Raw genomic sequence first — 13,815 nt, 5'->3', positions numbered from 1 at the left:
TAAAGGGTATTATCATTTCTAGGCCTGTTAGCAGAGCCACTGGTTCACGCCTTAACTATCTGCAATAGCTGGGGACTGGGCTAGGCCTAAATCAGGAGCTCAGAACTCCATCCGGGTTTCCCATGAGGGTTAGCAGGGATCCATATACTTGAGCCACCTTCTCCTAGCCTTGCAAGGTATGAATTAGAAGGAAGCCACATTTAGAAGCATAGGAGAGGGGACTCAAACCTGGGTACTCTGATATGGGATGTGGATATCCAAACAGCAATTAAATCAGCTGTGCTACAACGCCTGCCCTGACATTCTCTCTCAGCATTATTTCAAGATAGCCTATTTTGAATTATGAGTTTCCCCACCATAAATCTCACTGTCTTACCTAAATAGTAAACATTTTCTGTCAAATTCGAAAAAATATGTCTGCTCAATTTCACTGATAAGGAAACAGTCTTAAGTGACCAAAAGCAGTCAATTCAGAAGAGATTTGAGGTCCCAAATAATTTCCTCTCTGATTTAGGCAGCAGAAAGAAACTTTTGAGATTATCAGAACTAAACGATTACCTTTTAACCAATCTTGACTGAAAAGGTACATTCCTCCCTGAAGGCAGTGAAAATGCTGCTGAGTTCTTTCCATTACATCTGGACATAATCAGAATACTAGCATTCTGCAGCCTGCACATTGTAAATAAATACAGACCAAATAACTTCTAACACTGTGCCATGAGTGTACATTGTCTCCAGACAGTAAGTGGTACATTAGCACATATATTTGTCTCCTGGCTGCAGCTCTCCCCCTCCCCTCCTCCTGAATTCCTGTATATATTTTGGTGACAGATTAGAACAAACAATATTGTGATACATATGGACCAGGATATTATCTCTTGATGGAGTCTTATGTCTAATCACCAGCATTTAGTCTAGCCAATTTCAATGGATGATGCAAATTTAGTTTTTTCTTAAGTATATTAATGGGTCATTAATGTAAGAAAAATACAGCATGGCAGAGTGAATAATAGCAACCATGTTTCTTCAATCAAATATCCATGCTGTGTGTCTGGTTGCGGTTCCAGGGAAATCTGGATTAAATGACATGATTCACATATAAAAAGGCTGGCTAAAAACTGGATTTTGGTACCACTAAGTCACTTTGACACTGCATTTCCATATTTATAAAAAATGAAGTTGTTTCCTCTGAGACAGGTATATTTGATATTGACCTCTGAATCCTAAATAATTTACAAAATAAAATTCAGAGGAACAAGAACAGGGCTGAGTCACCTCATATTCTCAATATACCAGTTTTCTTTTTAAAAAAAGACTTCAATTCTGATCTGTTGAAGAAGCACTCGCTGAAATTCATTAAGCTTTCTTATTCTCCCACGGACGACTTTAAAAGTTTCCATCCTCATAACCACTCTCGAGGTTACTGGGTAAGAATTTACTATAGAGCAGCTGAGGGGCATAAACTTCTTGGTGCAAGGCAAGTTAGCACAGAGCCCAAGCTAAGGAATCCTGATCTTGCAGACAGTGTTTGCTGTGGAAATTTTACAATGTTACAACCATTAGTCATGACCTTCAAGAAGATAAGAGCATGCTCTAGGAACTGTGATTTTCAAAGGGGATTTGGGAATGAGGGTTTCCATGGAAGCATTCCAGAGCTGCAGCTGCCGAACTTGTGGGTTTTTCATTGGCTGACACTTGATGGAGGTAAGGCAGGAGGAAGAATTCTTTGGGGGCAAGTTCAGACAGTGAATAGTTCAAGGCTGCAGCCTGCCTAGAAATTGCAAGTGTGAATGGACACACAAGTGGTAAAAGGCATTAATGACTTCACTTTTTTTCAAAGTTTGAAGGGGATTAAATCACTCTTATTGTACAATAATCACACGGTAAAATTAGCATTTATAAAGTGATACTATCCAGCAATATAGTTGAAGCCAATTTTTCCAAATTTTGTGGGGATTTTTTTTAGTAACTATTTTTCATCAATGGTAATGATACACTGGAAACAGTGTAAGCTTTTGTGAGAGTATAAATATCAATTTGGCTCTGCTATTTTATGTCTGTGTGATTGAAACTCAGTTTCATCTTCAACATGAGAGTAAGGCCTACTTTTCAGGATCCTGGAGGAACTGAGCCAATGTATGTTAGGTGGCAGTGGATGGTAGCTGCTCGAAAAGTGGCTAATTATCATTGCCATCAGCACCATCATTATCAATTCTCTTTTGTTATAAGTAATTGCAACACCATTTATGCAATCATTGTAACTGAGTTTACATACAAAGCAACAAAAGCTGTATTTAAGTAACTGTCAATCATTTATACTATTTTAAAAATGTTCCTTTGTGGTTTTACGCTTATAGGTTCTTTTTAATTTAGTTTAGTAATATAACCTTTATGTCAAAAAATGTGTATGGGTTCTTTCAGTACAACAGAAGGCATTTTCTGTGAGAGCATTACAGTGTCATGAAGTAATTTTTACTACAGAGGAATATGGCTGGCTGGCTCCTCCCAGCCTTGGAGAAACCTCGCAATGATTCACTGATAATAAAAACCACCAGCTGCCATTCCCAATAAAATGTTCTGTTCGCTCTGCATACCTTACAGCAAGCTCTAAGTCACATGTCTTCTTATTTCTGCTTTTCTTCTCTAAGGGCAGCGAAAAACTGCCTTGCATAAATCTTGAAAGAGTAAGTCAAAATAACCTCTGGAATTTGATGGAGCATCAACTAAGATGACCTAAGATAGAATCCAGGGTCAAGGTATCCATCAACTCTCCCTGCACAGGCACACCCATTGGTAATTTCCTCTATGCATTGAAATCATCTGTCTTTCAGGTATCATATTTTAACATCTACAGTCTTTGTCATCTTTCATTATTTATTCCTGCAAGACAGGGGTTAGCAAACTATGGCCAGTGTGTCAAATCTGGTCAGTAGCCTATTTTTACAGGGCCTTGCAGGAATGATTTTTAGATTTTTAAATGCTTGGAAAAAATCAGAATAAATTTCCATGACTTGTGAAAAATACTCGAATTTCAGTGTCCATAAATAAAGTTTTATTGAAACAAATCTATGCTCGTTAAATTTACATACTGTCTATGGCTGCTTTTGTGCTACAATGATACAGCTGAATATTGCTTCAGAGACCATATGGTTGGCAAAGCCTAAAATATTTACAATCTGACTGTTTACAGAAATAGTTTGTTGACACTGCTCTCCAGTGTCTTTCTCCTGGGAAGAGTAAGGCAAATACTTATAAGATACATCATCTGCCCTCCCAATCTTTGTGCTCAAGTCCTAGACACTCAATCTTAGAAAGAAAATATGGCTTAGGTTGACTTTTCCTTGGCAGTGGGATGGGAATAGTAAAAAAAGAAATGACACAGAAGCCAAAAGATGTGGGTTTCAGATCTTGTTTCAATGATAAGTTTTTATGTTGACTCTGGACAATTATATACTTCTTTAATCCTGTAACAGTTTCTCCCTTGTTGGCCTCTCAATAGCCTCTATGAAAAGGAGTCCATGCACTCACATCCTGAATCACCATGATAATCCAGTGAAACCCAACTATCATGTCCTCCCTCATCCCACCTCCCAAGTCATCCCAGATCAGTGGAAATGAGGGAATATGGATTTTTTTTTCTTTTTAACAGGCAGAGTGGACAGTGAGAGAGAGAGAGAGAGAAAGGTCTTCCTTTTGCCGTTGGTTCACCCCCCAATGGCCGCTGCGGCTGGAGCACTGCACTGACCCGAAGCCAAGAGCCAGGTGCTTCCTCCTGGTCTCCCATGTGGGTGCAGGACCTAAGCACTTAGGCCATCCTCCACTGCACTCCCTGGCCATAACAGAGAGCTGGCTTGGAAGAGGAGCAACCGGGACAGAATCCAGTGCCCCAACTGGGACTAGAACCCGGTGTGCCAGCGCCACAGGCGGAGGATTAGCCTATTGAGCCGTGGCGCTGGCCGGGAATACGGATTTTTGAAACCTCTCTCCTGGATGAAAGTCCTAAATAAGTTTTAAGTCTATGGAGATGGGCCCCCAAAGTACTATGTAACTATAACATTAAGTAATGCATCCTGGATACTTAGCCCGTATGAAACTGAATTATTTGTTTTCCTCATTATAAGTATGGCATTTAAATATTTTAAAAATATTGATGCCTTTCTAAAGTATAGTAGGAAATAAACAGTATCAAAAACCTGAACAAAAGGGTAGATGCAAGATGAGCAGATTTTATATTGTAATACAAATCTATACATTTTTCAATCCTAAACCAAGAATAGCTATATAGTTGCATAGTGAAGAAAATAGTCTCATTTAAAATCATTTATACTTTACTGGGTTATGAACTGACCAAAACGTTTAGTATATCAAGTCCTTGCTGCTAAGAAGAAAAGCTGACTCACTTCATTGTCACCAATCTTCCCATTGCTAATAGTAGGCAACTTGCATTTGTATGGTAGATGAAAAGCAGCAGTGACTGCACACTGGGTTAACACAAAATATTAAATTAAGTATGAGTATAATGATTACTCATCATTCTAAGTGGTGAACAGAGCCTGAGTCTGTGCCTGCTTTTTGGTCATCCTGTATTACTAAGCCACTTTGGAACAGGTACTCTTAACTGGAAAACAGGTTCTAGGAAACACTACAGTAGATGAGACATGTAGGAATGAGAATGAGTAATGATTTTTGTTTGTAGAGAGGACAAATAATTACTGTTATAAATATGATGAAAATTATTCAAACTCATTAAAATTAGAGCTGGAGAAGCTTTTAGAGGACATTGAGTCTAAATTCTTTCATGGAAATTCAGCATGCATTTCAGGCAGCCACTGTAAAATATCTTAGTTTATTTTTGGGTGCTCTAACATAATACCACAGATTGAATAATTTATAAGTAATGCAAAATTACTTCTCATGATTCTAGAGGCCAAGCAGTAAAATATGACAGTCCTGGCATATTGTGAGGGCCGTTTTGCTGCCTCTTCCCATCAAGAATGGTAGAATGGCAAGACAGAGTGTGCATGCGTACAAAGAGAGGGAGGGAGGGAGGGAGGAGAGGTGGGGGAGGAGGAAGGTGCCAAACTCATCCTTTTATCAGGAACCCACTTCTACAATAATGACATTAGATCTACTCTCATGAAGGACAGACCTAATCACCTCTTAAAGCTTCCACTTCTTAACACTGTTGCATTGGGGAGTAAGTTTCCAACACACGAACTTTGGAAGAAAAATTCAAAACATAGCATCTAGTTTTGATTTAGTTACTTCTGATTGAATGGAAACCCCCTTTTCACCCAAGTCAGTTCTTTTCATTTTGTTACAGCTTGGATGACTATACAGTTAAAATGCCCAAGGAAAATACAGAAAAGAAACTTGAGCTACAAAGCAGGAGTTTCAAATTCCAACTTTAGTCCTACCTTTAACTCTAGTTGTGTGACTTTGAGGATGTCTTTGGTGTTCTCTAGACCTCAGTTTTCTCATCTGTAAAATAGGATCTCTACGGTCCTTTGTAGTTTTGAACTTCTCTAGCTCTACACTTTCCATTCCATCCTACAGAAATGAAAATCCATTGAGAGAAAGTTACAAAGAGTTGTTCAGCTTTTTTTTTTTTTAGACTTATTTATTTATTTGAAAGAGCTACAGAGAAGCAGGAGAAAGAGAGAGAGAGAGAGAGAGTGAGTATTCCATCTGCTGGTTCACTGCCCAAATGGCCACAACTGCTGGAGTTAAGCCAGTCAGAAGCCAAGTGCCAGGAGCTTCTTTTGGGTCTCCCACACAGATGGCAGGGGCCCAAGGACTTGAGCCATCTTCTGCTGCTTTCCAAGGCCACAGTAGAGAGCTGGATCAGAAATGGAGCAGCCAGGTCTCAAACTGGCACCCATATGGGATGCTGGCACAGTAGGCAGAGGGTTTACCTGCTATGCCACAGTGCTTGCCCCATTAAGTTTTTCTTTTCACAGTTCCAACTTATGTCATATTTGAGATGCCTCAGAATGTTCAAGATTTTCTAAATATCATCCTAACAGTTGGTCTTTACCTTAGCTTTCCAGATTACCAAAAGCTTGAATTTGCTTTGACTTTTGCTATCTCAAATGTTAAGACAACCCAGAATCTGTTTGGCATGAGATAGCCTAGTGAGAGGCTAAGCTACAAAAGCCCTTTAAATGACAGTTTATCTCTCAGAGTTTTAACTCTGCCAGTCCCCCCCCAAAAAAAAGCAAGCACCATGAGAACTATTTTACTGTTCTCACGCACTAAGTCTTGTTCTATCTTTGATAGAATATCAGTAAGCTGCTCAATAGTTCCTTTCCTTTCTTCTCATGATTAGAAATATATAGGTGGAAATAAAATTTGAGATCAAGGAAAAGCTTTTATAAACTCCAATTAATGCACATTTGGTATAGTCTACTATATATAGCAAAAATATATATAAGCAAAATAATAAGTAAAAACATAATAAATTTTAATGTGATAGTAACTTGGTAAAGGTTGGAAATGAAATAGTTAACAGTTTGTTTGAAATAAACAAATACAATTAAAAACTGTATGTGCCAATGGGATCTTAATTTACTAAATAATCATCTTAGACGAAATCAACAGTGTTATGTGACTCCAACAAACCTATTTTCTCTACAAATAAATACATATATTTCAAAATATTTTCAAACTGATTTTAATATTTTTATTATAAGTATGAAATAAAAATTAATTTTCTGTGGATTGGCATTTGACTTAGCTGTTAAGACACCAGTTCAGACACCTGTGTCTCATATTGAAGTATCTGGGTTTGAATCCCGGCTCTAGCTTCCAATTTTAGCATTCTGTCAGTGTGTACCTGGGAGGCAGCAAGTGAAGGCTCAAGTAGTTGGGTCCTTGGTACCATATAGGAGACCCAAACTGAGTTCTTAGCTCCTGGTTTAGTCTGGACTAGCTCCATCCAGCTGTTGTGGGAATTTGGGGAATATATCAGGAAATGGGAGATATTTATCTGTGTCTCTCTCTTGCCGTCTCTCTTCCTTTCAAATAAATAAAATAAACAAAAAATTTTAAAATGTGGGAAGGGCATTGTGTTACAGCAAGGTTAAACCACCCACTGCTTGGAACACCCACATCCGATGCTGAAGTGCCTGGGATAAAATTCGGCATGTGCTTCAAGTTCAGCTTCCTTCTAATCATCTGGGAGACAGCAGATGATGGTCCAAGAACTTGAATTCCTGCCACCTATATGGGAAACCCAAATGGAATTCCTAGCTTTTGCATGGACAAGCTCCATCTTTTGGGGCATTTGGGGAGAGTGGATCAATAGATGGAAGACCCCTTTCTCTGTCTTTCTCGCTCTTGCTCTGTGTTATTCTACCTCTGAAATAAACAACTAAGCACCCAAATTTTTTCCTAAAAGTTAATTTAATCAGAATATTGAGGCCCTCATTCTTTGAATTATTCAGATATGCAGATAATGAAATAATAACAGCAATACAGTCTGTCTCTTTCCCTCTCAAAACAAACATGTTTTTCACAGATAAATAAGTTAAATTTTTCAAAAAGATTTTATTTATTTATTTGAGAGGTAGAATTAAAGACAGAGAAAGGGAGAGACAGAGAGAGGTCTTTCATCTGCTGGTTCACTCCCCAAATGGCTGCAACTGCTAAAGCTGAACCCACCCAAAGCCAGGAGCCAGCAGATTCTTTGGAATCTTCCATATGGGTGCAAGGGCCCAAGCACTTGGGTCATCTTACACTGCTTTCCCTGGCCACAGGCAGAGAGCTGGAGCAGAAGTGGAGTAGCGGGACACGAACTAGCACCATACAGGATTCAGGCACTACAGGTGAAAGCTTAGCTTAACACGCCACAGTGCTGGCACCAGTTCAATATTTTATAAATGAGAAGAAGCAAGTCACTATGCTAAAAATAAATGGAACAATGGACTACCTTGCATATTAAACATCACTAGCACCCACAAAGATACCAGAGGTCTTCAAATCATCCATGGAAATGTGCATTATGAAAATTATCCATGGGCCTTCAAATTTTTCTTGCACCAAAATAAACATATCTTTTAATTCAATTTTTCTGCAAATTTTTGAAGCCTCTTCCTGTGTGTATGCGCATGTGCACTGCACTTCATCAAAAAGGTATATTATATAAGTCATTACTGTAAATAGCTCACAGTAATGAGTTCTGAGTCTATTATAGTTGGAGTGATAGCTTATCAGGCAATTCTTCTTTTGGAAATAGGAATTCACTCTGTAAGATACGCTGTTGTCATTCACAAGGATCTAGAGATTACTTTCTACCTAGATACAATGTCAAATACTTCATCATTAGAAATAAACTCTATTCTATCACTGTATCATATAATTTTATATTTTATGATACCATTGACTGTCTCCTGAAAAATGTACAATATTTTAAAAATACTGAAGTATTCAATAAATTTATAATTAGTAATAAACTATATTGCTTCAGTCTTTGCTAAGCCTAATTCTGTAACATGAATTAAATTCTACTCTATTTATTGAATACACATTCCATTTATGAGGAAAAACAGAAATAACATCTCACGGACAACCCAAGCAACTACCATCTCTTTCCTGAAATATAGCACTAACCTCATAAAGACTTAGCCAGAATGACTGAATCAATCCTTGGATAAGGAGCAGAAGAAGTAAGGTTTAATGGCTAAGAGCAAAGGTTAAAAAATGATGGCTTGGATTACACAGTTTAGCCATGTGACTAGGCAAATTACTGGACTTCAGAGGGTCTCCATTTCATTATCTGTAAAGTAGGGACATCATATAACTCAATGCGGTGATGGAAAAATTAACTAAAAAGAATATATACAAAGCACTTAGCATGTTGCCTGGCATTAGTTCTCAAAAAAATGTTATCTACTTTTGTTTTGTTGTTATTATTGGCACCCTAAGTTCCAAGAATAACCAGAGTAAAATTTAATCAATATAACTTCAACCCCATCATTCCTGTACTTAAGAACTTTTGATCAGCTTCACTGGACTTAAGAAGTAACATCCAAACTCCTTACCACAGCCTGTAAGATTTGGCATTTTCTACCTGTTACTCTTTCTGATACTTTACCCTGCATTCCCTATTCTAGCTTCAGTAGTTCTCTTCCAAAGCCTCAAAGTTTCTTCCTGCTGAGTGTCTGTACACATGCTTTTCCTCTGTTATGCCCCTTTTCTTTTTTATTTATTTATTTATTTTATTATTTTTTTTTGACAGGCAGAGTGGACAGTGAGAGAGAGAGAGAGACAGAGAGAAAGGTCTTCCTTTGCCGTTGGTTCACCCTCCAACGGCCACTACGGCCGGCGCACCACGCTGATCCGATGGCAGGAGCCAGGTACTTATCCTGGTCTCCCATGGGGTGCAGGGCCCAAGGACTTGGGCCATCCTGCACTGCACTCCCTGGCCACAGCAGAGAGCTGGCCTGGAAGAGGGGCAACCGGGACAGAATTGGGCGCCCCGACCGGGACTAGAACCCAGTGTGCTGGCGCTGCAAGGTGGAGGATTAGCCTAGTGAGCCGCGGTGCCGGCTCTTACTCATAGCTTTTCCAACTCTAAACTCTGGGTTTAGAGAAAGCAAGTCAAATTGATCAAATGCTTCTGATTTAGAAAACTGGAAGTTTACTAGGAAGGCTGAAATAACATTCTCCATATTCTGAACAGCGATGCATTGGGAAAGGCAATGCCGAGACATGAGACCATAAGCAAGATCATAAGCATGTACTGAAGTTCAGTAGGGTAGAAGTAGAGGAATTCAGGGCCAGCATTGTGGTGTAGTGGGTAAAGCCCACCGTTTGTTGCGCTGGTGTTCCATATATTCAAGTTTTGGCTGCTCCACTCCCTAACTAGCTCCCTGCTAATGGCCTGGGAAAATGGCACAAGTGTTTGGGCCCCTGCCACCTATGTGGGAGACCTGGATGAAGCTCCTGGCTCCTGGCTTTGGTTTGACCCAGCACTGGCCTTTGGGGCCATCTGGGGAGTGAACCAGCAGATGGAAGATATTTCTCTCACTCTTTTTCTCCCTCTTTAGAACTCTTTCAAATTAATAAATAGGTCTTAAAAACAAACAAACAAAAAGAAGTAGAAGGACAGCGCTGGTAAGAGTTAAATGGACAGCCGAACAGGCATCAGTCACATTCATAAAGTCTGTGAGCTACTTGGTGTCACTGGAGAAGGACTTGTTTGACTTTCTGATTCCAGGCATGGCCTAGGAATCTTGTTTGCATCTCTGTCCACAGAGAACAAATATACTAAAACACACACAGTCCCTACCCTGTGGAACCTACACACTAATGTGGAAAACACTTAAGAAAGAAGATAATTATGTAGTACACTGTGCTAAAGAGAAAAAAATAAAGAAGAGAATGGAGAGGAATGGTGTGCGTGTGTGGGGTTATAAATTTAGACAGCGTGCCAAACGCATGCTTTGCTGAGAAGACGACATTTGAATAGAGCTGACCGGGGTGAATGGGCCACAGAGATACTTCAGGAAAGAGGAACTGCAGGGCAAAGGTCATGAGGAGGAAATGAGCTGGTATATTTGAGGCACAGATAGGAGGCTGCTGTGGCTGTGGGGATGAAGTCAGAGAGCATCACGGGTCATCATGAGCATTTTGGCTTTCACAAGACTCTGAGCAGCAGGGGCAATATGAGCTGACTTGGGTTTTAATAAGACCCTGTGACTGCAGGAGAGAAAGTGTTGGAGCAGGGAGGCCAGTCAGGAGGCCACTGCAATAATTCTGAAGAAAGGTGGTGCTGGTCTGGACTACAGCAGTGCAGTAGTAATCTGTAACTATCTGTAATAATCTGTAATTCTGTAAGAAGTGATCAGATTCTGGAAAGATTCAGAAGTAGAGTCAACAGGATTTCCTGATGGATTGTATATGAATTTTTGACACGCGAGGAGTCAAGGACAGCTCCACGGTTTCTGGCTTGAGCAAGTGGAAGAAAGGATTTGCCAACATTTAAAACCAAGAGATTTAACTTAATAACCCAGACTTCCAACTCTCTCAAAATACTGGAAGATCTGGTCAACCTCCGAGCTACACTTTTCACAGGAAAACATGAGCTGGAGCTGAGAAGCAGCTGCTGCATTGAGACAGATCACTGGGCTTTCGATTTACTTCTAACCCCACTCCTTATTATCTTACCCAAGGCCTTCTGTGTAGTAAACAGCTGTTTGTAGTTGCTTGACTCCTGCATGCAGTTCAAGTTTAGAATCCCTGCCCAAAGTTCTTATACACATTTAGTGAAAACAGAAATTTTCCCACAATTTTGTCTGAACAAAGGGCATTTTTGTCACAGTGTATAAAAAGGGGCACTATTCTGTAGCATATCCTAGCTTTCTTTTCCACGGCAATTTGAAAGAGACCTTTGCAGTTTCAGTCTCTTGGTGAGAGGGGAAGCTCCTTGAAGAATCTCCTCTTCCACATCCTCAGCCTTCATCAAGCCTAAATCCCTAGACTCACTTCACAGTCTGTTTTCCTAGTGTCCAGAAGTGGGGTATGGAGCTGGGCCACACTACGTCTGGTACCATGTCTCATGACATATGTCATTTCTAAACCAGGCAGCTCTGAGGCCCAGGTTGTACCAAGTGGTTCCAGACTTCTGCTGTCACCAAGCCTAATGACTCCTAAATTTTCTATCTTCTTTTGAGTTCCTATTCTCAATCATCAAAAAGCAGAGGTGACCTACGACACTGTTTCTTGAACTCTAATGTGTGTATGAATCCCCTGCTCTAAAAGGCCATTCAGCCTCAATTCCATTAGAATCAATCACTCAGAATAAAGTACCTGGTAACAGTGTCTCTGTGAGAGACTTGCTATGCTTCCCTTGGGCAAATGAAAATAATGTGAAGGCACATAACTTTTTTTTTTTTTGACAGGCAGAGTGGACAGTGAGAGAGAGAGACAGAGAGAAAGGTCTTCCTTTGCCGTTGGTTCACCCTACAATGGCCACCGCGGCCGGCGCGCTGTGGCCGGCGCACCGCGCTGATCCGATGGCAGGAGCCAGGTACTTCTCCTGGTCTCCCATGGGGTGCAGGGCCCAAGCACTTGGGCCATCCTCCACTGCACTCCCGAGCCATGGCAGAGAGCTAGCCTGGAAGAGGGGCAACTGGGACAGAATCCGGCGCCCCGACCGGGACTAGAACCCGGTGTGCTGGCGCTGCAAGGTGGAGGATTAGCCTAGTGAGCCGCGGCGCTGGCCACATAACTTGTTTAGCTTAGTCGAACAGGAAGCTCAGAGCAAAATCTACTCAATAATTGTAAAGTCACCTTAATCATATTTTGGAGATTCAAATATATGATCTTTCCCCCATCTCTCATGTTCATCCTAAAGGTTTTGATTTTAACTGCTGAGTTGAAGGTACATTTGAGTCTAGGTGACATCAAAACCTTTATATAGGGGGGAAAACTGGAGAGACTCGAAGGAGGGGAGAAGGAAAAAATTATTTAAAAAAATTTCATTACTGGGTATATGCCCAAAAGACATGAACACATTGTATCAAAGAGATACCTACACCACCATGTTTACAGCACCACTCTTCACAAAAGCCAAAATATGGAATCAACCAAGGGGTCCATCATCAGATGAATGGGTAAAGAAAATGTGATACACATATACACTGGAAAATTATTCAGCTATAAAAAAATGAAATTCTATCTTTGCATCAAAATTAATGCAACTGGAGGACACATAAAGACAAATACCACATGTTCTGCTTTATACGTAGATGCTAAAATTAAAAAAATCAAAAAATGAAAGAAATGCCTGTGTATATTCATATTGCTGCAAATATCATTTTGTCAAACCAATGGTTAAAAATGATATACTGGGCTGGCGCCGTGGCTCAATAGGCTAATTCTCTGCCTTGCGGCACCGGCACACCGGGTTCTAGTCCCGGTCGGGGTGCCGGATTCTGTCCCGGTTGCCCCTCTTCCAGGCCAGCTCTCTGCCATGGCCCGGGAGTGCAGTGGAGGATGGCCCAAGTCCTTGGGCCCTGCACCCACATGGGAGACCAGGAAAAAGCACCTGGCTCCTGGCTTCGGATCAGCGTGATGCACCGGCTGCAGCGGCCATTGGAGGGTGAACCAACGGCAAAAGGAAGACCTTTCTCTCTGTCTCTCTCTCTCACTGTCCACTCTGCCTGTCAAAAATAAAAAAAAAAATAAATCATATACTACCATAGTTTTAATGATCTGTGATTATTTTACAATTTACTGTATATGAGTGAAATGGATATCTTTTCATTTGATTACTGTTTATAGACCATGTTTATATTCCTACTACACTACCGTCTTTTTACATGTTGAACTCTTCCTTTAATGGAATATTAAAGCTGTGACGATAATATAAATTAAAAATACTTATCTCAAAAATTAAGAAAAAAAGAGAAAAGGGGAAGTATCATCATATTCTTAAATTGTATCTGAACTACACTGAATCTGTTCTCTTTGTATTAAATATCACATTAACATGAGAATTGATGAGAATTGTCTTGTAGTAATTGTCATGCATTTGCTGTGACCCTGAGAATATAATGTATTGATAAATCCCTTAAAATACCCCCCAGTTTACATGCTCAAAGCAGGAAAGAATAAAACACTATTAAAAAGAATCTTTGCAACATGGCATTAGCAGAGTTAATATATATGGTTTGTGAAAGTGAGTAAATAAGTTTAAACCTACTGCCCCAGCTCAGTCCCAAAGCAGCTTTGTCTGAGAGGCTTGTGGTTTTAGAAAATGGTCTTTAGATTGAAAAAAGGAGCCATGAACCATACTGGGCTGTGGATGGC

General features: G+C 40.1%; 2 protein-coding genes across 21 annotated transcripts in view; one reads left to right on the top strand and one right to left on the bottom strand.

The window, feature by feature from the left end:
• The window catches only part of CMSS1 (cms1 ribosomal small subunit homolog), a 406,733-nt gene that overhangs the window by 174,194 nt on the left and 218,724 nt on the right, over positions 1–13,815 (bottom strand). For 4 of the 13 annotated variants that reach the window (XM_017347158.4, XM_089331546.1, XM_051859373.3 and 1 more), the window contains exon 2: positions 5,418–5,550. The exons of the other annotated variants lie outside the window; for them this stretch is intronic. In XM_017347158.4, the coding sequence (XP_017202647.3) occupies positions 5,418–5,550 (133 nt within the window). The remainder of the gene's footprint in view (positions 1–5,417; positions 5,551–13,815) is intronic. 13 annotated transcript variants of the gene reach the window in all.
• FILIP1L (filamin A interacting protein 1 like) overlaps positions 1–13,815 on the top strand; it is a 299,608-nt gene that overhangs the window by 80,145 nt on the left and 205,648 nt on the right. The gene's annotated exons all lie outside the window — the stretch shown is intronic.

The sequence above is a fragment of the Oryctolagus cuniculus genome, chromosome 4 (assembly GCF_051225735.1).
Source record: "Oryctolagus cuniculus isolate XC-2025 breed Fujian yellow rabbit chromosome 4, ASM5122573v1, whole genome shotgun sequence".
In the NCBI taxonomy this organism is placed as follows: domain Eukaryota; kingdom Metazoa; phylum Chordata; class Mammalia; order Lagomorpha; family Leporidae; genus Oryctolagus; species Oryctolagus cuniculus.
This window is presented reverse-complemented; position numbering and strand designations above follow the sequence as displayed.